General features: G+C 40.8%; 1 protein-coding gene across 5 annotated transcripts in view; it reads right to left on the reverse strand.

The window, feature by feature from the left end:
- The window catches only part of FBXW11 (F-box and WD repeat domain containing 11), a 412,946-nt gene that overhangs the window by 14,433 nt on the left and 372,691 nt on the right, over nt 1-25,822 (reverse strand). For all 5 annotated transcript variants that reach the window (XM_060232907.1, XM_060232882.1, XM_060232913.1 and 2 more), the window contains 3 exons: nt 12,869-12,979; nt 12,689-12,767; nt 10,679-10,866 (listed from right to left, as the gene is read on the reverse strand). In XM_060232907.1, the coding sequence (XP_060088890.1) occupies nt 10,705-10,866; nt 12,689-12,767; nt 12,869-12,979 (352 nt within the window). In that variant the 3' untranslated portion in view covers nt 10,679-10,704. The remainder of the gene's footprint in view (nt 1-10,678; nt 10,867-12,688; nt 12,768-12,868; nt 12,980-25,822) is intronic.

Consider the following 25,822-nt stretch of genomic DNA (forward strand, 5'->3'; position numbering starts at 1 on the left):
TGCTTCAGAGAATTTATACTGCTCAAAATGTCTTTTTTATAAAAGATTTCGCTTCGCAAAGCCATTTTTCTCTGTCAACAAACTCAGTCTATTAATCCAAGTTGAAAAGTAGCTCAGAGACCCAGATAGTCCATCTTTCCAAATCTCCTCCAGCTGAGATTTTGAGTGTTAGCATTTCAATTTCAATCAAACAACAAAGAGAAATCTCTCTAAAATATATCTCATTTTTGTCCAGACCATATTGCAACCAAATAATAGCCTCTTTAACAGATATCCAATTATAGTCCGGGTTGATTTAAGTATCTATCTTCAGATTAATTCAGATTATTTCCAATGTTTAAAAATGTTAACTTTTTGAAGCTTCATTCACAGGGAAAGTGGAGCTGCAATCAACCTCTTTCCCTTCCTTTGAACTTCCGTTTGTTGTTATGTAAAACAACCCATTAGCCAGTGGTATTAAAGGCACACTTACTTGCCACGTAGAATTGTCATGCTTGAGGCAGAGAATGATAAATGAGAAGCAGAAAGAAAAGAAAGAAAGAAAGAAAGAAAGAAAGAAAGAAAGAAAGAAAGAAAGAAAGAAAGAAAGAAAGAAAGAAAGAAAGAAAGAAAGAAAGTAAGTGTTTGGGTGTTCACCTCTTTCTGCTGTATTGGTTGTCATGACAGGTGGAGCTTTGGGGCATACAGGAAGAACAGGAACAGCCGCCGCTGCACCCATGACTTGCTGTAAAAGTCCCATGCCAAAAGACCCCTTCAGGGTCTTTTTTGGGGGTGTCACATTTGTGGAACCCCTCCACCCGCCTGACTCAGAGGAGCCACAGGCAAGACAACCTGTTGACCCTGCTGAGCTCAAGGCGACATAACCCGGAACTCACTGATGCTCGAGATAAATCATTCTTTTAGTTGTGCATGTTGTCCATACATTAAGTTTTTTTCTAAAGTGTCGTGGATGATCTTTGGAGGCATCTGGATTGAGGCAGTTCGGTGCTGCTGATCCTTCTTAATCTGTCAGCTGCGTTCAATATGGTCGATCACAATGTGTTAGCCCACCGCCTTGCCAATGCAGGGATACAGGGGCTGGCATTGCAGTGGCTGGTCTCTTTTCTCCAGGGTCAGGGAAAGAAGGTGGCACTCATGGGTGAACTATCCCAGCAGCACTCATAACAATGTGGTGTACTGCAGGGAGCAATTCTTTCCCTAATGTTACTTAACATCTAAATGCACCCAGATTATCCAGAGATATGAGCTCGGGTGTCATCAATATGCAGATGACACCCAGTTCTATCTGCTGATGTATGGCCACCCAAATTTGGCCCTGGAGGAACTTGGTAGGGCATTGGAAGCTTTGGCTGGTTGGTTTCAGCAGAGCTGGCTGAAATTGAAGATAGAGGTCCTTTGTCTAGGTTACAGGGGACTGGGATCAGAGATCAGGCTCCCATCCTTTCTTTGATGGTGCCCATATCGGGGATGGTCTGGGAGTACTCCTGGATGCCTCTCTGACTATGGAGGCCCAGGTTACCACCACTACCAGATCAGCCTTTTTCCATCTGAGGTGGGTCAGACGGTTGGTCCTGTATCTCGCCCCCCATGACCTGGCCACAGTGACCCATGCAACAGTCATTTCCAGGCTAGATTATTGTAACTCTATGTTGAGCTGCCCTTGACCCTGCTCTGGAAACTCCAGCTGGTGCAGAACACTGCTGCACAGATGTTGATGTCATTGCCTGTGTGGGCATGGATCCATCCTGTGCACTGGTTACCTATTGAGTACCAGATCCAGTTCATGGTGTTGGTACTTACCTTCAAAGCTCTATACAGTCAGGAGCCAGCATACCTCCAGTACCGCCTCATCCTGTATGAGCCCCACAGCAACCCAACACCTTTTGGTGATACCCAGCCCCAGAGACGTCTGACTGGCCTTTTTGGTCCTGGCCCCTGCCTGGTGGAATGAGCTCCCCCTGGAGATCCAGACACTGTGGGATTTACTTCAGTTCCGCAGGGCCTGTAAAAGGAAGCTTTTTCACCAGGCTTTCAGCTGAGGCAGCAGATGTCATTTGCTGTTGGCCTCCCCCTTTCATTTCATCCCAGTGTTGTAGGACCACCTGGACCTGGACAATAGGCCATGCTTGTGAGGCAGAATTTGTCATTTTACTCTCCACTGTTTTAACTGTTTTGTCATTTTACTCTCCATTGGTTTTAACTGTTGATTATCTTTTTATGATGAAACCCACCCTGGGCCTATTCCACGGGAAGGGCAAGCTAAAATCGAATAAAATAAGTAAGAAAGAAAGAATGTTCTTTCCAGTGTGGCAGCAAACCCAACAGCTGTATCCAATTTTAATGAAAGTGTATTAGTATTGTGTGTGTGCATGCTCATCAGAAGAAGCAATACTGGCAATAGAATGTGGGAATTACTATCCGTTAAACTGACTTAGAACGGTGCTTCAAATGATGTTATTTGGCAATGAGTGAATGTTTTTCATGTCTTCATATTTTTTGCTTTTCTCTGTGAGATTGTGTGTAATTGCCAGTCTTCTGTTATGATAGTATGTATAGCCCTGATTATGGGTGAATGAAGCTGCGGACTGAAGAAAGTCTATCTATTGAAACGGGTACCCCTTCACTTCGGCTATTTTGACAATAGAGGGAAAAGACATTTTGCCTTGACTTCTTTTTATACCAAAAGAAGAAAAGAAATTAATGAGGAATTGATATGAAAAATAATGGACATTGTATGACTGGATATCTCTATTGTGATACAAATTTATTCTGGTACATTGTGGCATGTTTGAATAATTGATTCAGAAATTGTTTGGTGCTACACAGTTTTCTTTTTTGTTTTGGACTCTATTCAAACTGTGGTCCTGCTTTGTCTGGTACAGAGAGGCCTTGGGTTGAGGCAGTGGACACCATACCACCTGCCTATTTACTACTCAAACCGGCCCCACTCTTTGCACACAGGGCTATTAATATCATGCAGAAGTGATTTAATCTGATCTACCTTTTCCAGATGTGGAGCCCCATATGGAATGATAATTTATTTCACCTTCTTGATAATTTTAAATTATAATTTTAAATGGTACCTTAATTGATATTTTATCTTATCTTTACAATGATTTACAATGTCTTTGATTGTTTTATGCTGCTTGTTGCTACCCATCCAGAGACCACTTGTGGGGAGGGAGAGCTAGAAATTGAAGACAGAAATGAATGCGTGCATGAAAGAATTAATAAAAATACATGAAAACCAACATATGAATCTGTATTATGTAAAGTCAGGCAACTGGTCCACCTAGTGCAAGACTGTGTATTCTAATTGAAAGTTCTCTCCAAGTTCTCAAGGCAGAGAAAAATCTTCCTATAACCTACTACTGGGGTCCTTTAAGTTCAGATGTTAGGCATGGAACCTGATATATTATGTATGCAAAATATATGCTTTACTACAGAGCCACAGTCTCTTCCCCCAACATATACCAAAACTGTCTTTATATTACAAGAAGTCACACCATACAGGTCTACTGTTCCAGGTTTAAACAGATTATCTCCCCACCAACCTCCTGGTTACCCAAGATCCTTTGAGATGCCAGGTATGATCCACCCCCTTCCAATTCCTTCCCTCAGAGGCTAGATTTCCCTTTGTTTCTCTGCACCCTCACTGACTGAGCAGCCCTGGTAACCTGTTTTCTTTTTCTCTGAAGAAACTCTGGCTGTCCCACCCTGTCAGTAAAATATATATTTTGACTATTTGCTCAGCCCAGGAACCTAATGGAAGGGATAGGATTGCCCTTGAAAATGGCACCTGAAATGCTTTTAAAATTCAAAAAATAATAAAAGGTTTTATTTAACATTAAAGGGAAAGGTCAGGTGAAATCAGGGGTTGATATTACATAGGTAAAACTAGTATGAGCACAAACTTTAGTACCTATATATCAGGCTAATAATGAAAAGCACTTAAATTATTCACTGTCACTTAGATCCTTATATTGAGAGACTTTTGTTCTGGTGTTTTCCCAAACACTCTAATACACTTTATTCATATCACTGCTGACTCTTTTAGTGCCCAGAAGGCTGGTACCCTCTTCCCAGTACCTAAACTCCTTCTCTTGGAACACCAGTACTGTTCATTGAATTCTACATTCTCTACAGGAAGTAATCACACTGGACCAGGGATCTCTGTATTCCTCAGAGTTAACTTTTCCTGTTTGACTTCCTTGCCAAACTCTCCTCCAGTTCTCTCTCTGTGTTCAAACTGCTCTCAGCTAATGAGAGCAGAGAGAGAGAGAGAGAGAGAGAATATGTCTAAATGAGAGTTGTGTTCCTTTCAAGCCATTTCCCCATCTGAAAGTAGACTCATATCTGTGCATGCAAGGTAGCAAAACTGTGGAAATAACTCCTCCAAGTTTTCATGTGGAGAAATGGCTGGGGTGGGGAACCTTTCCTCTCCTTACATCATCATTCTGGGTTAAAACAATTTTATTTGTAACATATGGAAACAATATCTCTTTCTTGAATAATTAATAAGTTTTTTTAAATCTATCCCATATATTACTTTCTAACCACCCCTCCCCCCGTTACTTGACCCTCGCCAGTGTTATATACTTAAAATACTAATATTTAAAGGTACCCTTAACTAATAAAAAACAAAGATTAATATTCTTTTTCCTTCTAAAACTTAATCATTATCAAAAATTGTCCAATGTCCTTTTATTTACCACTCTTTTTCTACATATCTTCTGAACTTTTTCCACTCCTTCTTAAAAACTTCTAAGTCATAGTCTCAAAATTCTTGTTAATTTGTCCATTTCACTCCATGTCATAACTTTTACAATCCAATCCCATTTCTCTGGTATTTTTTCTTGCTTCCATAACTGCGCATACAATGTCCTAGCAGCTGAAAGCAAGTACCAAATTATAGTTCTGTCTTCTTTTGGAAATTTTTCCATTTATAATCCCAACAGAAAAGTCTTTGCAACTTTCTTAAATTCATATTCCAAGATCCTAGAAATTTCTTGTTGAATCATCTGCCAATTTTTGCTCTTTCACAAGTCCACCACATATGGTAGAAAGAACCTTCATGTTTTTTACATTCCCAACATCTGTCTGGCATCTTATTGTTCATCTTTGCTAACTTTTTAGGAGTCATATACCATCTATGCACCATTTTAAAACAGTTCTCTTTAATACTATGACATGTCGAAAGCTTCATAGAATTCTTCCACAAATATTCCCAAGTTTCCATCTGTATTTCTTTATTTACATTAATTGCCCACTTAATCATTTGAGATTTCACTACTTCATCTTCTGTAGACCATTTTAAAAGTAATTTATATAGTTTTGAAATTAATTTTTCATTATCTCCAAGCAGAACTTTTTCCATTTCTGTTTGCTCTTTTCTTATTCCTTTAGTTTTAATATCATTTTCCACCAAACTCTTTATTTGCTGCATTTGGAACCAATCATATTTATTATTCAACTCTTCAGCAGTTTTCAATTCTATTTTGCCACTTTGTATTTTTAATAATTGATTGGATGACAACCACTTTTCTTCACCCGTCTCAGCTGTTATTTTTATTACTTCTGCTGGCACTATCCATAACAGCTTTCTCTCATCCCCATATTTCTTATACTTAATCCACGTATTTAACAAATTGTTTCTTACGTAATGGTGAGAAAAAAACCCATCCATCGTCCTTTTTCCATAATACATATAAGCGTGCCAGCCAAATTTATTTCTATAACCTTCTAAACGCTAAGAGTTTTTTATTTAACAGCATCACCCATTATTTTATCCACACTAAACAAACTGCTTCATGATATAATTTTAAATCTGGTAATTGGAATCCTCCTCTCTCTTTTGCATCTGTTAAATTTTTCATTTTAATCCTTGGTTTCTTCCCAGCCCATACAAACCCTGAGATTTTTCTTTGCCATCTATTAAATTGTTTACTGTCTTTCACAATCGGAATAGTTTGAAACAAATACATTATTCTTGGCAGAATATTCATTTTAATTGCAGCTATTCTGCCCAGCAGTGACAAATTAAGTTTATTCCATTTTATCATATCTTCATCCATTTTACGCCATAACTTCTCATAATTGTTTTTAAACAAATCAATATTCTTCATTGTTATCTCCACACCCAAGTATTCTACCTTAGAGGTAACTTCACAACCCGTTAGCTTCTGCAATTCCTTTTGTTTATTTACTTGCATATTTTTACAGAGAAGTTTTGATTAATTCTTTATTAATATAAAGTCCCGCCAATTCTCCATATTCTTGTATTTTAGCTAACAAAGGTGTTACTTGTATGGGATTTTCATTTATAAACATTATATCATCTGCAAATGCTCTATATTTATAAGTAAATCCTTTTACTTTTAATCCTTCTATTTCTTTGTCTTCTTGGATTTGCATCAGTAAGATATAAACAACAGTGGGGAAAGCAGACAGCCTTGTCTTGTACCTTTGCTAATTATCATATCTTCTGTAAGATCTGCATTTATACATAGCCTTGCACATTGTTCAATATATATTGCTTTTATCATCCTTCTAAAGTTTTCCCCCAACTCCATTTTCTCCATTACTGCAAACATAAAGTCCCAGTTTAAATTATCAAATGCTTTCTCTGCTTCTGCAAAGAACAATGCTACTTCCTTTTCTGGATGTCTTTCATAATATTCTACAATATTTACAACAGTTCTAATATTGTCTCTTATTTGCCTTTTGGGAAGAAACCCCGCTTAATCCTCCTTTATAAAATTTATCAAATATTGTTTAAGCTATTCTGCCAATATTCCTGTATATATTTTATAATCATTATTTAATAGAGAGATTGGTCTATAATTTTTTACATTTGTGTCATCTCTATCTTATTTTGAAATCATTGAAATAACAGCTTCCTTCCATGTATTTGGTATTTTCCCTTTTGTTCTTATTATGTTCATCAATTTCTGAAGATTCGGTATTAATTCCTCTTTTAAGGTTTTAAAAAATTTAGCTGTATATCCATCTGGTCCAGGTGTCTTTCCATTTTTCATTACATTGATCGCTGCTTCAATATCTATTTTTTCAATTGGATCATTCAAAACTTTTTTCATATTTTCTGTTAAGGGTGCTATTTTAATATTATGTAAATACGCTTCCATCTTTTCTTTCTTTATTTTAACACCCTTAAATAATTTGGCATAGTACTTAAAGAATTCTTTTTATTCCTTCTTCATCCACCATCTCTCTTCCATCAGCCACAATTTTATTAATAATTTTGCTCTCTCTCTTTGTTTTCAGTTGCCAGGCCAAATATTTTCCAGGTTTGCTCCCTCAAAAAATTTCTGCTGTAATCTTTTCAGATTCCATTCCAGTTATTTATTTAACAAATGTCTCATTTGTGTTTGTAATATTGTAATCTCCCTCATAATTTTCTTTTTCCCTGGCCTTTATTTCATTTTGAAAGTTCAGCATCTGTTTTTCTTTTGCCCTCTTGTCTTTATTATTCAATGTAATCAATATTCCTCTCATTACTGCTTTATAAGCATCCCACACCGTTTGAAATTCTATATCTTCTTTATCGTTTATTTGGAAGAAAGCTTTAGTTTCATTTTCTAGAGATGTCACTATTTCTTTATTCTGTAGTAAATCTTCATTTAATCTCCATCTTCTCGACTTTTTAGAAATTTTGTAATCCACATTATTGGGTTATGATCAGCCCCTATTTTAGGTAAAATCTCCATTTTCTTTGTTATAAGGCCTAAATCCTTAGTGCCCCACAACATGTCAATTCTGGGAAAAGTATTATGTCTTGCTGAAAAAAAGGTATAGTCCTGTACCTTCAGGGTTAAATTTTCTCCATATATCTTCCAGGTTTTCTTGTTTGACCAATTAAAAAAAAGACTGGCAATTTTGCTTCCTTATTCCCCCCCCCCCAGACCTTTCCAGTGTATTCTGAATTGTTCCATTAAAGTCCCCCATTATCAAAACTTGATCATATGTCACTTTATCAAATTGTTGTATAATGTCTTTAAAAAAACATCTTTTGCCCCATTTAGTGCATAGTTCCAATAACAACTTTTTTTTGCATTTAATATTGTTTCTACCGCTACAAATCTTCCATTTTTATCTTTAAACACTAATTTCAGATCCAATTCTTGTTTAATATAAAAAATCACTCCCCTTTTCTTCTGTTCAGCCAATGAATGAAATTCTAGTCCCAATTGTTTATTCAAAAAAAAAAAATTGTAATCCTTTTGTTTGATATGTACTTCTTTGTAGGCAAACGATATTACAATTTTGCTTTTTAATCCAATGAAATGTTGCCTTTCTTTTTTGTGGTGAATTTAGTCCATTTACATTCCAAGATAACAATCTGTAATCCATCATGGTGCAAATTCTTTATGTTCTTCATAGAATCTACTCAGTTCCTGTGTGTTTGTAATTGTAATCCTTTTTCCTTGAAGTTCAAAGCTCAAACCTTCTATACCTCATTTCATTGTCCCGTAATTTTTCTGTCAATTTCCTATATGCTCTTCTGTCATTTATCACTTGTCTTGGCAACTCCTTCATAATTCTTACTCTACTGCCTCCCACTATCAATGTCTTTTCAAAGTTTTTATTCATGATCTTTCCCAGCATTTCTTTTGTCATATATCTTATAACCACATCTCTTTGTAGATTTTTTTTTTTTGGCATGAAGTGAGTTCACTCTATACATATAGTCATACATACTTCTAGTCCCTTCAGGATCTTCCTCCAGAAATTCTGCAATTATTTTTATTATATATTCTTTCGAGTCAGTTTCTTTAGGTACTCCACTCAGACGTATCTGGGTCTCCATTAATTTACAGTAATGAATTGCCACTTTTTCTTGTATTTTTAACAAGGTGGAATCAAATACTTTCACTCTCCCTTCCACCTCCTGCACTTTCTTTGATGTTACCACAGTCTCATTCCCGAGATCCTCTATATCTTTTTTTAGCTCTTCAACATCTTTTCTAATATCTTTTTTGGAAGCAGTTATCATCTCGTTCATCCCTTTCATTATCTTGGCTTCCATTGCATCTAATTGGTCCTGCATTTTTTCCAATGAAGCAGTCCTTGCATGGGTTTGCTTGTGGTCTGACATGTAAAAACACTGAAAATTTTGACCTCACCAAATTAAATTCCAACTATCAGGTTTAAAAGAATGAAGCTTGCTTTCTTCAATGAGCCTAATTTCGCCGTCCTCAGAGCCTCCTGGGCTCAGATATTAATTTTTAAAGTTTTTATTTTCCCCAAAACAGCGGTCGCGACTTTCTGCCTCACTTTAAACATTTTTTCTTTTTTCCTCTAAAGACCTCTGAAATAGTTATTAACAATAATGTCCAATAGCATTTACCTTATAATCATCTCTGTCGGCTCCACCAATTTTTAATGTCCCGAACACCTCAAATGTTTTATTTAAACTTTAGCCTCCCAGCAATGGCCGCCGATGTTTTTCTATGAAATTATAGTTCTAGAGTAGGCTGGCTGCTTCGGTGATTTCCTTTTTTCATCCATTACTTCCTGCTTTACTTGCCATCAAATCCCGTTTTTGCTGGTAGAGAGATCTTACGATACTTGACATATTTCCTGTGTTGACTGTAAGAGCTGCAATTCTATGACGATGGGGCTTTTTCTCAAAAACCGCAGGTAGACCAAACAATAAATTCATTTCCACTTTTTAGCATTGTCCTTTAAATTTACAAAGTCCAAATTTCGCCCCTTCTTCCTTTCTTCTTCCAAGCTTTCAATATTTCAATTTCCCACCTTCTGATTTTATTTTGTTTAACTTTAATTAGTCCCAGAATGAAAGATAGCAATCAGTACCTTTTCTGTAGTTATCCAGATCAACACTGGTCTTGTGTAGCTTTAGATGTTTAGTAGTATCAAAAAAGGTTAGGATCCTGTCGAGCTTATGTCAAATAAATGACTCTGGAAACTTCTGCAGGTGATGAAAATGCAACTCGTCTCTGGAGACCCCGCAAAGCTTCAAAGGAGCCCCCCCCCCGGGACTCCCTTTTAGCCAAGGTAAATCTCCTTTTTAGCCAAGGATATGCAAGTTTCCTGTGCATATCTTGGACTAATCTCTGTCTGAGAAAAGTAGGCAGTAGGCATTAGATTGCCTTCCACTATCCCGAACAGAAGTTCCAGCCTGCTCCCCTTCTGTGAAGCAGTTCAGCTTGGCATTTTCCAACCCCGGAAGTCCCCTTACATCATCATTCTGAGCCCATTTGGGCTCGCTCTCTCTTTTTAAAAAAGAAGTCCTACCCAACTCTTTAAAAACTGGAACATTCAGTTTGCACAGCTGGTTGGTGTTCCAACTCCCCAAATTTCAGTAATGAGAAGTAGAATCCATTTTTGGTGGTGTTGGGAGATGGGACCCAAGGAACTGAGTCTCCAATTTACAATGTATGTCTCTTGTATTATCATATTTACTGTCACCCTTATTGACTGAGCATTGACTGCCTCCTTAAAAAGTGATGAAAACACAAAGGACATTTTTTGAGCAGCATTCTGAAGAAAATGCAGTCCAAGCCAATTATTGTTAAAATGTGAGACACTCAACAGTTCAATGCTTACCATGCTTAGAAAACCTCAATAAAAGCCTTAAAAAAAATCACCTTATCATTTCTGCCAAAAAAAGAAGCTTACAATAATAAAAGTTTACCTTGGATAGTAGTAAATTGCAGACTGTTATCTGGAGATGTAAGTGTATGTTCTGGATGGAGAGCGTGTCTCATTTTGTGCACTGGGGGGCACATTTAAAAAATCCCAAATCAAAATGGTATCATCGTGAGAGCTACTAATAATCTGAAATTCATCAAACTGGAGTCTAAAAACACGTCCTGAGTGTTCCTGGAAAATTGCAAAGAGTAACTGTTAACAGGGTCAGAAGACTCTTCTCACAAGATTCATACATTAGTATTAATTTTTACACATGAAGGAAATCACACATTTAGGAGTGGCTTCACTCTGTGTGACAACTGCATTTGTTACAAGCATGATCCCTAAGAACCCTGAGCACACATGTTAAGTATGAATGATAGTCCAGCATCCCTAAATGTGAAGATGCACTAAGAACTGTGCTTGGATATATAGACAGAAAATGAGGACACCTTCAGTATTTTATTGATGATCATGACGAAAAGTGCTGTCGAACTGCAGCTGACTTATGGCAACCCTGTAAAATTTTCAGTAAGAGTTGCTCACAGTTAGTTTGCCATTGCCTAACTCTGTGAAGCAACCCTTTGGTGGTCTCCTATCCAAATACTAACCAAGGCCAACCCTGCTTAGCTTCCAAGAGCTAACAAGATTTGGCTAGTCTGGAGCATTCAGTTCAGGACATTTTATTTATAGGATAGATACCAGAAACCAGAAACCCAGATATCAGAAACCTCAAGTATGCTGAAGCCAATTAAGAAAAGCCATGTCCAAAACCTGTGGGAATATTTCTGGAAATCTTGGAATAGGTAAAGTGAGGTGGGGTGGAGCAACAAACTAGGACAGAAAAAATAGACCTTACACAATGCAGAGCTACTCTTCATGGAATGAAATGGAATAGCTACTATAGTAGAAAACCTATTCATAGTTGAAGTCAGTTCTGCTTTTGGAAGCTCTGAGCAATGGATCTCTATGTACAATAGATTACAAAGATTTTTACAAAAACAGATTGGAGGCCATCTGAAAACTTACTGCAAAAAATAATCAGCAGTGAAATTCAAAAATCTGGAATACATCTGAAATACGTTCCCATACAGCTGAACAGAAAAATAAAAGTTTAAGTTTCGTTCCATTCAGCTTTTACTATATATAATTTTTAATCATGCCCAAGGATCAAGCATCAACAGTGCCGTTCCCAATGGAAATTGCATTTGGAGTCACAGCTGCACATGCAATGGCTTCTTTCCAAACTGCAAAATGATGAGCACTCTCAGTCCACTCCCTGGCCCCAGAAAGACTATATGACATCTTCAAATCCCGGGAGGGTGATTGGAGAACATGAAAAAATCTCAGTTGCTTTTAGAACGCTTGCCACTCACCACAGTCTGCAATACTATGAAGGGTACAACCGGAATAAAACTATTCTTAAAATGAAAAAGTTTCTGTACCAGCTCACTTTACACCCACACAATTGCATGTTCCCTGCTGTCCAATCTGATTCAAGTGTGTAAAGTTTGGCATATATTCCTTTGAAATACTTGGAATCCAACTAAAAACTTAATTCTAGGCATCTGAACAAAAGCAACACATCTCAGATTCTAAATGCATGCACCTTTCAATTGCAAAGACAAGGTATCTATACTAAAATATGAAACTGGGGGACGGGGAATCATCCAATCTCCTTTTTTGTAATTATCAGAGGCTACTTCTTTCATGGTCATACTTCTGGCAGACTGGATGAGGGAACATAAAATAGCATAAAAGATTTTCTTAAAGCTGGAGTGAGAAGCATGTAGATTTCTACTTGGAACAATCTACTGCTTTGGTAACATTTCAGAGCATTCTGACTCTGATCCTGAAGACCTGATGTTCCCACAGAAATATGCCCACTAATACTTTAGCTTCAGGTTTATACTGGTGCGAAGAAGCCTTTTTGTTCAATTGCTAGATACCAAAAATAAACTCAGTGTTAACGTATCAGCACATACAAATTACAAATACATCAATGCCTACATACCACTAATGTGCGTAAGCACAATGTACTTGCTGGTGCACGAGGGTCAAGAGCAGCTTGCAAGTCCCAAACTTTGATTTTACTGTGAAGAGTAAGTGGTGAAAAGAAAATTATAAAGATATGCAAACCCTAAACGCATCACAGAAAGCATTAAAAACTGGAGAGACCTCTTTCAGCACATACCCATCATAGGCTCCGCTTACAATCCTCTTGTTATCAAATCTGATGCATCGAACCAGTTCTTCATGCCCTTCTAGTACTCTTAAACAGGCTCCACATTCGATGTCCCAGAGTCTTAAAGAAACATCACATATAGCTGTTTGAAGACTTACATCCAATACAAATCTCACTTGTATATATTTGACTATTTCTCTTACAGCAGGGGTCCCCAACCCCTGGGCCACAGACCGGTACCAGTCTGCGGGCTGTTAGCAATCGGGCTTTGAGTGGTATAATTATTTCATTATATATTACAATGTAATAGAAATAAAATGAACAACTGTATCATCCTGAAACTACCACCCGCCTTGGAAAAACTGTCTTTCACTAAATCGGTCCCTGGTGTCAATGGGGACCATTGTCTTACAGCATGAAAAAAGTAGCAGCAATTTTCCCCCCCATAATTGAGTAGCTGAAGAAGAGCAGAGGGAAGAAAACTTCCACAAGTGGAAGGCCATATGTCTGCAAAAATGTCGAGTCTGGATCAAAGCCCATGTCTATAATTAAAAACAAAAGGACATCACTGAATAATCCTGTGTACATCACATGGACAACTTTAACAACCCATCCCAACAGATTTGGTGTTCATATCCTGCATGAATACTTAGTTTGATTGGTGGTGGAAAGCGCAATCAAGTCACAGTCATCTTATTACAATCCTCATAGAGTTTTCAAGGAGAGAGATATTCAGTGGTTTGCCATTTCTTGCCTCTGCATAGCAACCCTGGACTTCCTTTGTGGTCTCTCATCCAAGTACTAACCAGGGCTGACCCTGCTTAGCATCCAAGATCTGATAAGATTAGGCTAGCCTGGGGCATCCAAGTCATTACTTAGCTCAAAATAATTAGAAAGCATATTTTGAACACTGCTAGCTGAAATACCATGCAGGCTTGAGACCTAAGAGGCATCCTTCAGTCATTGCTCAGCATTCCCTTGCTCCTCTCTCCAACACCTCTTGCTGAGCCCCATGTAACAGCATCTTAGCACCTTCATCCTTCTCCTGGTCACAAAAACTAGCGGGCTTTGTGAACTGAGTGCATATGCAACAGTAACAGCCTCTTTGAGAAGAGGAGGAAAGTTAAGTCTGTCATTGCCCCCTTCCCCGCCTTGGAGCCAAGCGAAACTTGTTCCAGGTGACCAGGCTTATGGCAAACTGAAAGTCTATTTATAACGGCTGAGAATGCCACACATATTGATTTTTTCTGCAGGAATCAAACAAAGCAAAATTTTAAACTAATGCTAGCTTTTTCAGTCATCTTCAGACCAAAAGCTGCCTCACACTAGAATCAAAAAGTTAAGTTTGCATTTGGTCAGTGTTATTATTCTGAAGTTTCAGATTGATAACCTTGATTATTTATGAACTACATGCTTACGTAAGAGTATAGGGGAACTTTCTTGGTTCTCTTTTCCCATAATGGCTTGCTCCTGCCAGTTTGAGTTACTATAACTCCCCTTAAGAATTGAGATAAAAAGGTTACTTGTCTGTAACTGATGATCTTTGAGTGGTCATCTGTGCATTCACACTCCTGGGATTATGGCACCTGTGCTAACCCCAATGGTGATCCAATGTGAGGATTTTCATGCCCCATTTCTGAGCAGGCTCGGGAACTCCACAGTGTATGTCCAAAGAAGGGTACTAGGATCCTTACTTCACTTCAAATTTCTATCCTGCCCTCTCCGCAAATGGATTCAGGGCAGCTAACAATACTTAAAACACCAATTATAAGCTGCAGTATCAAAACAATAAAACTTAGCAATTAAAACTACATTTGTGGTGCTATTTCAGAGTTTTAATATAGGCAGAATTCTAGCTTCCTTCAATCGGCAGTCGAATTAATAACGATGTCATAATTTATTTTTTTTCTGACAGTGATCCTGCGAGTTCCTTCTGACCACTGAGCAACCCAGAAAAAAATAAGTCAACTCGGCTGACAGCAGAAGGGAAGGCTGGGTGCTATGAATGCACAGATGACCACTCAAAGATCATCCATAGAGGGGTTTGAAAAGAATGTGAGAAGAACCACCTTAGAGCAGGTATGAAATTCGGAGACAACTTTGGGGAGGAAGTTAATGTCTGGAATCAATATACAACAAAAGGGGTTCGTCAAGGGTGTATTTTGGCTCCACTTCTTTTTAACCTATACCTGAATGATATAGTTGATTTTCTTGCAGGTCCCCACTTTTTCCCTGTCAAAGTTGGTGAGAAATTTATTTCTGTCCTGTTATATGCAGATGACACTCTGTTAATTTCTCATACCCAAATTGGCCTGAGAAGACTGTTGAGACGCTTTAGTCAATACTGCAAGGATAATCTTTTGCATGTAAATTATGACAAAACTAAGATTATGGTATTTGCTCATAGACCTAAATACTCTAACTGGAGGTTGGATGGGAAACCAATCGAACAGGTTCCCTTGTTTAAATACTTAGGTGTCATGTTTCATCAGTCATGCTCCTGGGCCGCTCATATAGACCATGCTAAGCATAATACTGAAAAAGCTGCAGTGGGACTATTGCGATTTTATAGAAGAAAAGGTGGCTGCCTTATACGCCCAACTGTCGAAATTTACCAAAGAAAATTATTACCGCAGCTGCTCTATGGAGCACCAGTATGGGCCTCTGGAAATCTCCACTCTCTAGAAGTCTCCCAGAATAAATTTACACGTAGGCTTCTTGTGGTTCCTCTTTCAACACCTTCGCCAATGACTGGACTGGAGTTATCCCTCCCTCATGTAAGAACTTTATAAATTGGCTATTAATTTCTGGCTGAAGATTATTTTCCATATGACATCCTAACTGTTAATTTTGGCATATGGGGAAATGAAGGATAGATTGTGGCGCAGTTTTATTTTGGAAATAGTGGCTAAGCTTGGGTTTTCAGTTGATTCCCTGGGCTCCCTTGGGTTTGATATTGCTAAATCCTTGGTTAAGCAAAGGTTGATAGACCAATCTATCCAAGCCGATAGGGGAATTATAGGTGAACTGAAAACTTCTGTGATCTATAGCCAGCTGCCCTTGTCGCTTCTGTTACTTCCCCCATATTTTGTAAATTTGACGAACTTTAAGCACCGGAAAGCCTTCACGAGGGCTCGCTTTGATTTACTGCCAATACTGGCCAATGAAGGCCGGTTTAGGCAGATTCCTTTTCAGGAAAGAGTTTGTAACATCCATTGAGGACCTCCTAACATCCATTGAGGACCTCTATCACTCCCTATTTTATTGTCCTGATTTTAAGATTGAACGGAATAGGTTTCTGGATCGTATTTTATCTTCTCTTTTTGGTAAGTCAAATCAGGAGAAACTAGTCTTCTTGCTGTCTGACAGAGATAGACATATTACCCTCCAAGTTGCAAGATTTATGACTGGCATTATGGAAAAGAAAATGAAGACTGTACCACACTAATTGTTCATTATTATTATTCTGGGTAGCTTACTAGTGTGGTACCGGTTAAATTTTTTCTGATGTTTTAAATTTTATATCTGGTTTTTAAAATTGAGTTTTATTGTATCTTATTGTATTAAGGCACGAGGTATTCTGTTTTTTTTTCCTTTTTCCTCTTCTTGTTTCTTTTGTTTTATTGCTGAATCTGGTTGTTTGATGCTATGGCAATATGTGCTAACGCAATAAACTGAATTGTTGTTATTGTTGATTGTTGTTGTTGGAGTCAATATGACTCCCTCCACCTGAAATTGAAGGTACGGAGGATCACACTGACCCGCCTTGCTGAGGTTATGGCAACGAGGAGAAAAATCCTCGTCAAGCACCGCCGACAGTGCGGTGTTGCCCCGACTGGGCTCCCTCGGTCTCCCCAGGGTCTTCTTTGCCTTGGGACCTGTTGTCTTTGGTGCAGAGTGGGGGGGGGCTCGAGGTTTCTCCGGGCATTCCCCAACCAGGTGCCCCGGGTCGCCACATCGATAGCATCTGCAGGTGGCGAACCCTTTTGCGGAGCTGTTCGGCATTGTTGGTTTTTTGGACTCAGTCTTTGCCCCTGATTGAGCCTCACGCCCCCCTCTGTTCCCCTCTCGTTGTCGCTGCAGGGCCACTCTATCCATGTTGGTTTCTACTTTGCCTACCAGTTGCACCCACCCCACCAGCGTGTTTGGTCGTGCCTGGTGGAGGGCCCGATCCAGGAGAGCGGATTTGATACCGCTCTGGTAGGCCTTGATCTTCATCACCTCATTCCATCCCCTCACCTGGGCGCAGTGGGTCTGGAATTCCGCCGTGTACTCTCTCACTGAGTGGGTTCCTTGCTTCAGGTCTTTCAGTGCGTTGAGAGCCCGAGCCTCTCAGGGGGGGTCCTCGTATTGGCGCAGCATGGCTTGTAGAAAGGCATGCACACTTCCCAGCTCCGGGCTTCTCGACTCATACAAACTCACGTACCATCTTCGGGCTGCTCCCATGAGTTTCGATCCCAAATAATCCACCCAGCTCGGTTCATCTGGGAAACTGGCCCCCCAGTCGTGCATGTAGCTGGTGGCCTGGATGGTGAAGTACTCTACTTCTTCTGGGCCCCCGTCGAACTTGAGATCGAGCTCGCAGGGTTTCCCTGGTTCTTGAAGTGTGGGACCTTTGGGAGGGGGTGCCAGCGGCGCCGGGGCTCATCCGCCCCTGCCGGGATTCAAAGATTGCGGCATCGCGGGTAGCCCCGATGCTCAGGGCTGCCGGCGTTCCATCTCCCATAACGCCTGCAGGTGGTCGATCTGCCTCCCCACCTCTTGGGCAACTGCCTGGGTGTTGCTCTGGATCTCGCTTCGGAGGTCCCTCGCCAGCCCTTTCATCTGGGTTTTCACCTTCCCCAAAATTTTCTCTTCTAGGCTGGCCACTTCATCTCCTTTTCCCGGAGCCCCGGCTCCTTCGTCCTCGTCCTCCGAGTCGGGTAGGCACACGTGGGACACATCGACCTCTTCTCCCGGTTCTCCTGTCTCGGGCCTGGTGAGGAGGGTCTCGTGTCGGGCTGGGGCTTCGTCCATCAAGGCGGTGGATGTCCTCGGCTTCCACTGCTGTGGGCTGATGAATAGAGTCTGGATGTAGGACGGGGATTCGAATCCCGCGGCTCGCCTATGTCCAAGGATGTGCCACGGGGGAGTCTTCGGTTCCCCTGGAGGTTGTCTGTTATCCGGAACTTTTTCAGCCATTCGACTTCAAAGTGGCCGGTTCAGATAAACCCCTTTTTAAAGATGATTAGTCTCAAAATGTCAGGCGATGGAGACTCAAGGCTGTATTCATTTGAGACAATGTAATACTTTTATTGGAAACTCATAGCTTGAAACAGAAATTGAGACTAATACCTTGGCAGGGGTGTTTCTGGGTCTTATTGAATCTACATCAAAGCAACATCTGAACAAAGGCATTATTCTCAAAACAACAGGGAGTGAGGGTGCAAACTTTCACACGAGAGCCTCTGCTTATCTTCTAGCCTCTGGGAAGATGCTGGCCAGCGGCGGTATCTATTAACGGTCACATTCCTTTGCTCTCTTCACAACCTAAACAAATTTAACACTTCAAACGTTCCCTTTGATATGCATGGTAACTACAATATCACAAAGGCTAAGGGTTAGTATAGAAAAGTCCATTTGGTTTGTATTTTATAATTTCAGTATTATAGAGTTACAGAGCCTGACACATATACATAGAAAAACCACTGTGTTACTCTGCTGCTTATATAGGACAGCCCACCAATCAGCTAACTGCTGACTCATGCTGACTCCTCTGAACAGATCCAGATATTACCAGTCCTTACATCAGCCAAGTTAATTAGTCTTGTGACTCTTGTCATGTGATTAGCTGTCACTTTGACAGTTCTTGATCTAGCATGCTTCATAGCAGGCTACAGAATACTAACAGTGCTGAGATTCTTTGAGGGGATTGAAATGGGCCAGAAACCACAGTTGTAGTGGTGACATTCTGAGTTTTGCAAAGGCAATAACTGACATTGTTGTTGCCATGAGGCCCAGTAGTTGAATGGTGAAGGCCGTTGCTGAATGTCTGGATGTGATTTCCTGAACTAGTAGCTTGATTGTTGCAGCTCTGGAGGGAGGAAGGAATGTCCTGGTTTATTATGGAGTTGAGGACTGCCCTGATAAATTGTGCATGTTGGGTCAGGGGCAGATGGGATTTTTTGAGGTTGACACATAGTCCCAATTTTGTCAACAGCGTCAGTGATTCCTGTATATTCTGTAGGAGCTGTGATTCTGTGTTGGCCACCAGAAGCCAGTCATTGATGTATGGGAAGAGGATGACACTGAAGCTACAGTTAAGCATCACTACCATGGTCTTTGTGAATACCCTTGGGGAGATCCTGAAGTACAGTGTATTGATAGCGGTCATTTCCTACTGCATGCCTCAGGTAACATCTGTGATCAGGTTGGATACTCAGATGAAAATACACATTTTGGAGGTCTATAGTTGCCATCCAAGAACATATGGTCAGTAGGGGCAAGATCTGGGAAAGGACTGTCATGCAGAGATTCTTGGAAGAAATTAATTTGTTCATTGTCCTCAGGTCCATGATAGGCCTGAGTCCTCCGTCCTTTTTGGGTACTGTAAAGAAGCAGGAGTAGAAACTTTGTTCCCTCTTTTCCCCCAAAACAGGTTCTATCCCTTAGCAATAATGGAGAGCATCCATGAGTCTGTTGTGATATGTTGCCAGAATGTTAAGTGGGGGTGGAGACAGCTGACAACTGGGGAGAAAGGTCTAGTGGTCCAACTCCAATTGAGTAAAAGATTCTGTTTTGGCGTCTTGGGTCTAGATTGTTACTGTGCACCTGAAAACTTGTAGGTAGATCTCTGTGAGGTGATGTAAGGATGAAATCTCCAAGGTTGGTCTGGGGAGCTCCTGCTAGAAGAGCATCTAGATCAGGGTTGACCACTTGTGGCTCTTTCACACATATTGTGTGGCTCTCGCCCCCATTGCGCTGCCAGCTGGCTTGGAGAAGGAGTTTAAAGAGAAGTTTTTCTCTTTAAATCACTTCTCCAAGCCAAGCCAGCTGGCAGCTTGGAAAATGCATTTAAAGTTAAAGTTAGAATCAGAGAATCATAGAGTTGGAAGGGATCTCTAGGGTCATCTAGTCCAACCCCATGCACAATGCAAGAAACCCACAAATACCTACCCCAAATTCACAGCCTCTTCATTGCTGTCAGATGGCCATCTAGTCTCTGTTTAAAAACCTCCAAGGAAAGAGAACCCACCACCTCCCGAGAAAGCCTGTTCCACTGAGGAATCGCTCTAACGGTCAGGAAGTTCTTCCTAATGTTGAGTCGGAAACTCTTTTGGTTTAATTTCAACCCATTGGTTCTGGTCCTACCTTCCGGGGCCACAGAAAACAATTCCACTCCATCCTCTATATGACAGCCCTTCAAGTACTTGAAGATGGTGATCATATCACCTCTCAACCGCCTCCTCTCCAGGCTAAACAACCCCAGTTCCTTCAACCTTTCCTCATAGGACTTGGTCTCCAGACCCCTCACCATCTTCATCACCCTTCTCTGGACCCGTTCCAGCTTGTCTATATCTTTCTTAAAATGTGGTGCCCAAAACTGAACACAATACTCTAGGTGAGGCCTTACCAGGGCAGAGTAAAGCGATACTATCACATCATGTGATCTGGACACTATACTTCTGTTGATACAGCCCAAAATTCCACTGGCCTTTTTAGCCACTGCATCACACTGCTGACTCATGTTAATAATAATAATAATAATAATAATAATAATAATAATAATAATAATAATAATAATAATAATAATAATAATAATAATAATAATAATAATGTTCAGCGTATGATCCACTAAGATCTCTAGATCATATGAACATATGAAGCTGCCTTCTACTGAATCAGACCCTTGGTCCAGCAAAGTCAGTATTGTCTACTCAGACTGGCAGTGGCTCTCCAGGGTCTCAAGCTGAGGCTTTTTATGCCTATTTACCTGGACTCTTTTTAGTTGCAGATGCCGGGATCTTTTTCGCACATGCTACTGCTAAGACAAGTCTCCCCCATCCTATAACTATGCATTGGATTTTTCCTACCTAAATGCAGAACTTTACATTTATCCCTGTTAAAATTCATTTTATTGGTTTTAGCCCAGTTTTCCAGTCTGTCAAGGTCATCCTGTATCCTGTTTCTGTCTTCTACTGTATTTGCAACCACTCCCAATTTCATATCATCTGCAAATTTAATAAGCATTCCCTGTATTCCTTCATCCAAATTATTGATAAAGATCTTGAACAAAAGAGGTCCCAGGACAGATCCTTGAGGCACTCCACTTGTCACTCCTCTCCAACAGGATGAGGAACCCTTCACAAGCATTCTTTGGGTGTGATCTGTCAACCAGTTACAGATCCACCTAACGGTAACAGGATACAAACCACATTTTACCAACTTGTCAACAAGGATAGTATGTGGAACCTTATCAAAAGTCTTACTGAAATCAAGATAAATGACGTCTACAGCATTCCCGCGATCCAGCAAGGTAGTCACTTTCTCAAAAAAAACCCATATAGGTTAGTTTGACATGACTTGTTCTTGAGAACCCCATGCTGGCTTTTAGTAATCACATCCATTCTTTCTAAATGTTCCAGGACCGACTGTTTGATGATTTGTTCTAAAACTTTTCAAGGTATAGATGCTAAGCTGATGTGTTGGTAATTACCCGGATCCTCTTTTTCCCTTTCTTGAAGATGGGGATAACATTCGCCCCTCTCCAATCTTCCGGCACTTCTCATGTTCTCCAAGAATTCTCAGAAATAATAGCCAGAGGCTCAGAAATTATATATGCAAGCTCTTTTAGAACCCTTGGATACAGTTCATCTGGCCCTGAGGACTTAGTTTCATTTAAAGAAAATAGGTGTTTATGTACTACCCCTATGCTGATCCTAGGTTGGAACTTCATACCCTCATTATTTGTTCTGTTTTTCCCATGTTGAGCATCATTTCCCCCAGAAGAGAAGACTACGGAAAAGCAGGAATTGAGCAATTCCGACCTCTCTTCATTACCCGTTACAATTTCACTTTCCTGCCCTTGCAATGGGCCTACCATGTCCTTGCTCTTTTTCTTACTCTGAACATGAGAAAAGAACCCTTTTTTGTTGTTTTTAGCCAGCCTCTCATACTGAGCTTTAGCTTTCCTAACTTTTTCTCTACAAGCAGTGGTGATTTGTTTATATTCATCCTTGGTTATAAGGCCTTCCTTCCAATTCCTAAAGGAGTCTTTTTTATTTCTCAAGTCTTTAGAGAGCTGTTTATGGAGTCAACAACTCGGCTCCTTTAGGCTTTTTCCATTTTTTCTTCTCACAGGAATCGTCTGTGATTGTGCTTTCAGTATTTCGCTTTTAAGAAACTCCCACCCCTCCTGAACCCCCTTCTTCCTAAGTATTTCTGACCATGGGATTTTACCCAGCGTAGTTCTAAGTTTATCGAAGTTTGCCTTTCTGAAGTCCAACCTATAAGTCTGACAACGTATAGCTTTTTCCTTCCCTAAGAATGTGAATTCCAAAATCACATAGTCACTACTGCCCAGGGTGCCTAAGATAGCAGATCCCCTCAGGTGTTCTTTCAAGAAAATCTTCACCTTCCTGCAGTCCCCGTATCTTCTCCTCCAGCAGGGCCACTAACTTACACTTGCTGCAAGTGTAATTGCTGCTGCTCTCAGGTAGAAATACAAACATCCCACAGTCATTACAAATCAATGCCTCTGCTCCCTCATCAGCCATGCTGCTGAAATTCATTTCAAAATTTTCTGTATCTTGACTTCACTCAGCAACAGCTTACCAGCAGCTCTGTTCTAGCTCTAGAAAGCACCTTCCTCTAATGCAGCTGAGCCATTTGCTTTCTTTCTACCTCTACCTCTCCCCCCATCTATTTGCCTTCCTTCCTTCCTCAAACATCTGATGTTCATTTCTTGTGGCTCTCAAACATCTGATGTTCATGTTTTGTGACTCTCAAACTTCTGACATTTATTGTATGTGCTTCTTATGTTAAATAAGTTTGGCCATCCTGGATATTCTGGACCAAAACCTAGATCAAAACCTGGACTTGTAAGGTTTGGCTGAGGTTGAGACACTGAGATTCCTGGATGCCTTTAGGCTCTTATAAATGTCTCGCAGAACAGTATCGGTTTAGGCATGAAAAAGACCCACTCTGTTGAAGGGAAGGTCCTCGATCGTGGTCTTAGAATCTGGAGTGAGGGCCCTGAACAGAGCCGCAAGTGGCATCTTAGGGCTTTAGTCAAGGTAAGACAAAGGTGTCAATGTTGTGCTTAGTGGAGTTGTCCTGCAGCTTTGCAACCATCATGCCTTCTTGTTGGATCTTTATCTTTTTCTGTTCCTCTTCTGGAAGGCAGGGCAGGATATCTGACAGTTGTTCCCATAAGGCGTACCATAGTGGTCAAGAAAGACTAAGTAGTTTGCATTTTTGATGCCCAAAGCCACCGTGGAATAGAATTTTTGCCAAATGAGTCCCACTCACTGCCCCGTCAGCTGGGGTGGAAGAAGAGAGTTTACCTTTCGACTGCCAGAGAGTTCTGTTTAGGGAGGCAGAATAGAAATTCAGCACTATTTTCCTGCACTTCATACATGTGGTTCAACCTGCACAAAGAAATAATTGTTGATGCTGGCTTATCCCGCAGTACCTTGACTGCCTGGAGGAGTACTGCGGTCATGGGTAAGGTGTACTACCTCCACTTGTTGAGGCTAACTTGGAACTGAGGGGATTATGCTGAGTCAGGTAAGGCTGGATGTGTCTTTTTGCATTATATCGAAAATGAGGTCAGTCACTTCTGGCTGAGGTTGGATAATGGAGATCCCCAAGGTGGTAGCCATCCACTTGAGCAGTTCTCCATAAGGTCTTCTGACTGAAATATTGGAAGATCCTCTGTGACTGGTGTCAACGGAGTGGGTACTGTAGGTGTTGGGTCAGTCCGATGTACTCTCTGATGAGCTGGTACATCCCTGGGATTGGAGTGACCCGAATCTGATGGAGGTAGACATGGCAACGATGGAAGTTTTGGCATCGATGTCAAGGATTTGTCAACATGCTTTGTCTTATGGCGATGCTTCTTGGGGGCAGGTGGAGCAGGTGGATTGAGTCGAGGACCAAGTCAAGAATATAGAGTGCTGATCCCATTCTTGAATGCCTTAGGGGGTAACTATGAAAGACTGAGTGGATAAGCCCCATAGCGATAATGAAGCTGCCTCTGGTCCCAGGAATCGAGTCTGGACAGTGAAGGCCATCTGTAGGTGAGTCAGTTATCCAGGACTAATGGTTATCGGTATCAATCCAGGTCTGGGTGAGGAGCCAATGGAGGTTCCTGTGGATGCGGGTGGGGGGGGGGAGGATAGGTTCCCAAAGGGGTGTGACTTGGTGTACTACCTCTGCTTGTTGAGGATGACTTGGAAGTGGGGGGACTATGCTTAGTCAGTTCAATGCCACTGGCATCTGTGGCAACAAAGTCTGTAGTTTGGGCAGCTGACTGCATCAATACCAGGAAGTTCACCCAATGAATTGGTGACTGGATGATTTGGAGGGGCACTGATGTCAATAAAGTCAGGTCAGGTGGAAGAATTGACACTATCATAGCAAGGGGCACTAAGCCATGAGAGGGGCTTGTGGGTTGCTTTTTCTTCTTAGAGTGTGAGCTTTTCTCAATGCTTGAATTGTGATATTTATCTTTCTTCCACTTCTTGGTCTGAGAGGTTGATGAAGACTGGAAGTGGAGATCTATTTTCTTGATGTCAATGCTCCAGTGTCAACGGTCGTCAATGTCAGGGCAGATGGGAATGATTTTGTTGGTGTTGTGAGGACAGGAGAGGCTATTGTTGATGCTATTGTGCCCTCTAGTGTAGAGTATTTTGCCTCCATTTTCTGTAGGGCTAATGCCAAGGTTAGAAGGGCTATCTGAAGCCAGGCCACTGATTTTTCCATGTCTGTCAGCTCATTTTCAGACACTGTAGGCAGGTATTCATTCTATGGGCTTCCCCCAGGCACAAGAGGCACAAAGTTGGGGTGAGCTTGCTCCCACAGTGGGAACAGGGTTTGAAGCACCCCCGCATAGGACAAAGGCCAGAATATGGAAAGGAAGAAGAAAACTATTCTAACAATTTTAACAACTATTCGAATTATACTACAAAACTATACTAACAACAACTCTTTTGGGGAAGAGTTAAAGTAGAAAAAAATCAATGGCTGGAGTCAAGAGGAAGACGTCCTGCAGAATGTGTGGTCAGGGATCCAAGCGGCCTCCTCTGGGCATGCGTGGTAGAGTTCCCAAGCATGCTCAGAGACGGGGCTTGAAAATCCTTGCATTGGAGATTGAAGGTCACCGTTGGGAGTCAGCAAAGGTGCTGTAATCCCAAATGTCACATACAAGTCCCTAACAATGGAATACTTCGCAGTGTCATGTGCTATAGTGATTTTCTTGTGAGTATTGTCATTGCTTATTATTTATGATTATGATTTTGTAACAAGTGCATCAACCGTATATACACAGGTATATATCCACGAATACTAATTACAAACTCATTATACTTATATCCATGCCTTCCAATTGCTGTACCATAAATTGCCAGCACACTTTGTCAAAGGCAAGATTATATTTTCCTGACAAACAGTGCAAGAAACATCATTGGGACACCTGGTGGGGTCCTAAACCCCCTCCCCTCCTGGAGGTGTATGACTCAGGAAGAGCTAAGCGAGATCCTCCAGGAGTATGCAGACTTGAGTCAGGTGTTGCTCCTGGGGGAGACTGCCCAAAGCTAAGCTCTACTCAATGGTGGAGAAGACCAAATTGAGAAAGTTCTTAGGCAAGAATTTGACCAGGGGTCATCAGGCCAACAAAATCCCCCCATGCAGCTCTTGTATTGTTCCCTAAAAAGAAAGACAGGAGCCTCAGACTTCATACAGACTATAAGGGGCTCAATGCAG

Source organism: Heteronotia binoei, chromosome 1 (genome assembly GCF_032191835.1).
Source record: "Heteronotia binoei isolate CCM8104 ecotype False Entrance Well chromosome 1, APGP_CSIRO_Hbin_v1, whole genome shotgun sequence".
In the NCBI taxonomy this organism is placed as follows: Eukaryota; Metazoa; Chordata; class Lepidosauria; order Squamata; family Gekkonidae; genus Heteronotia; species Heteronotia binoei.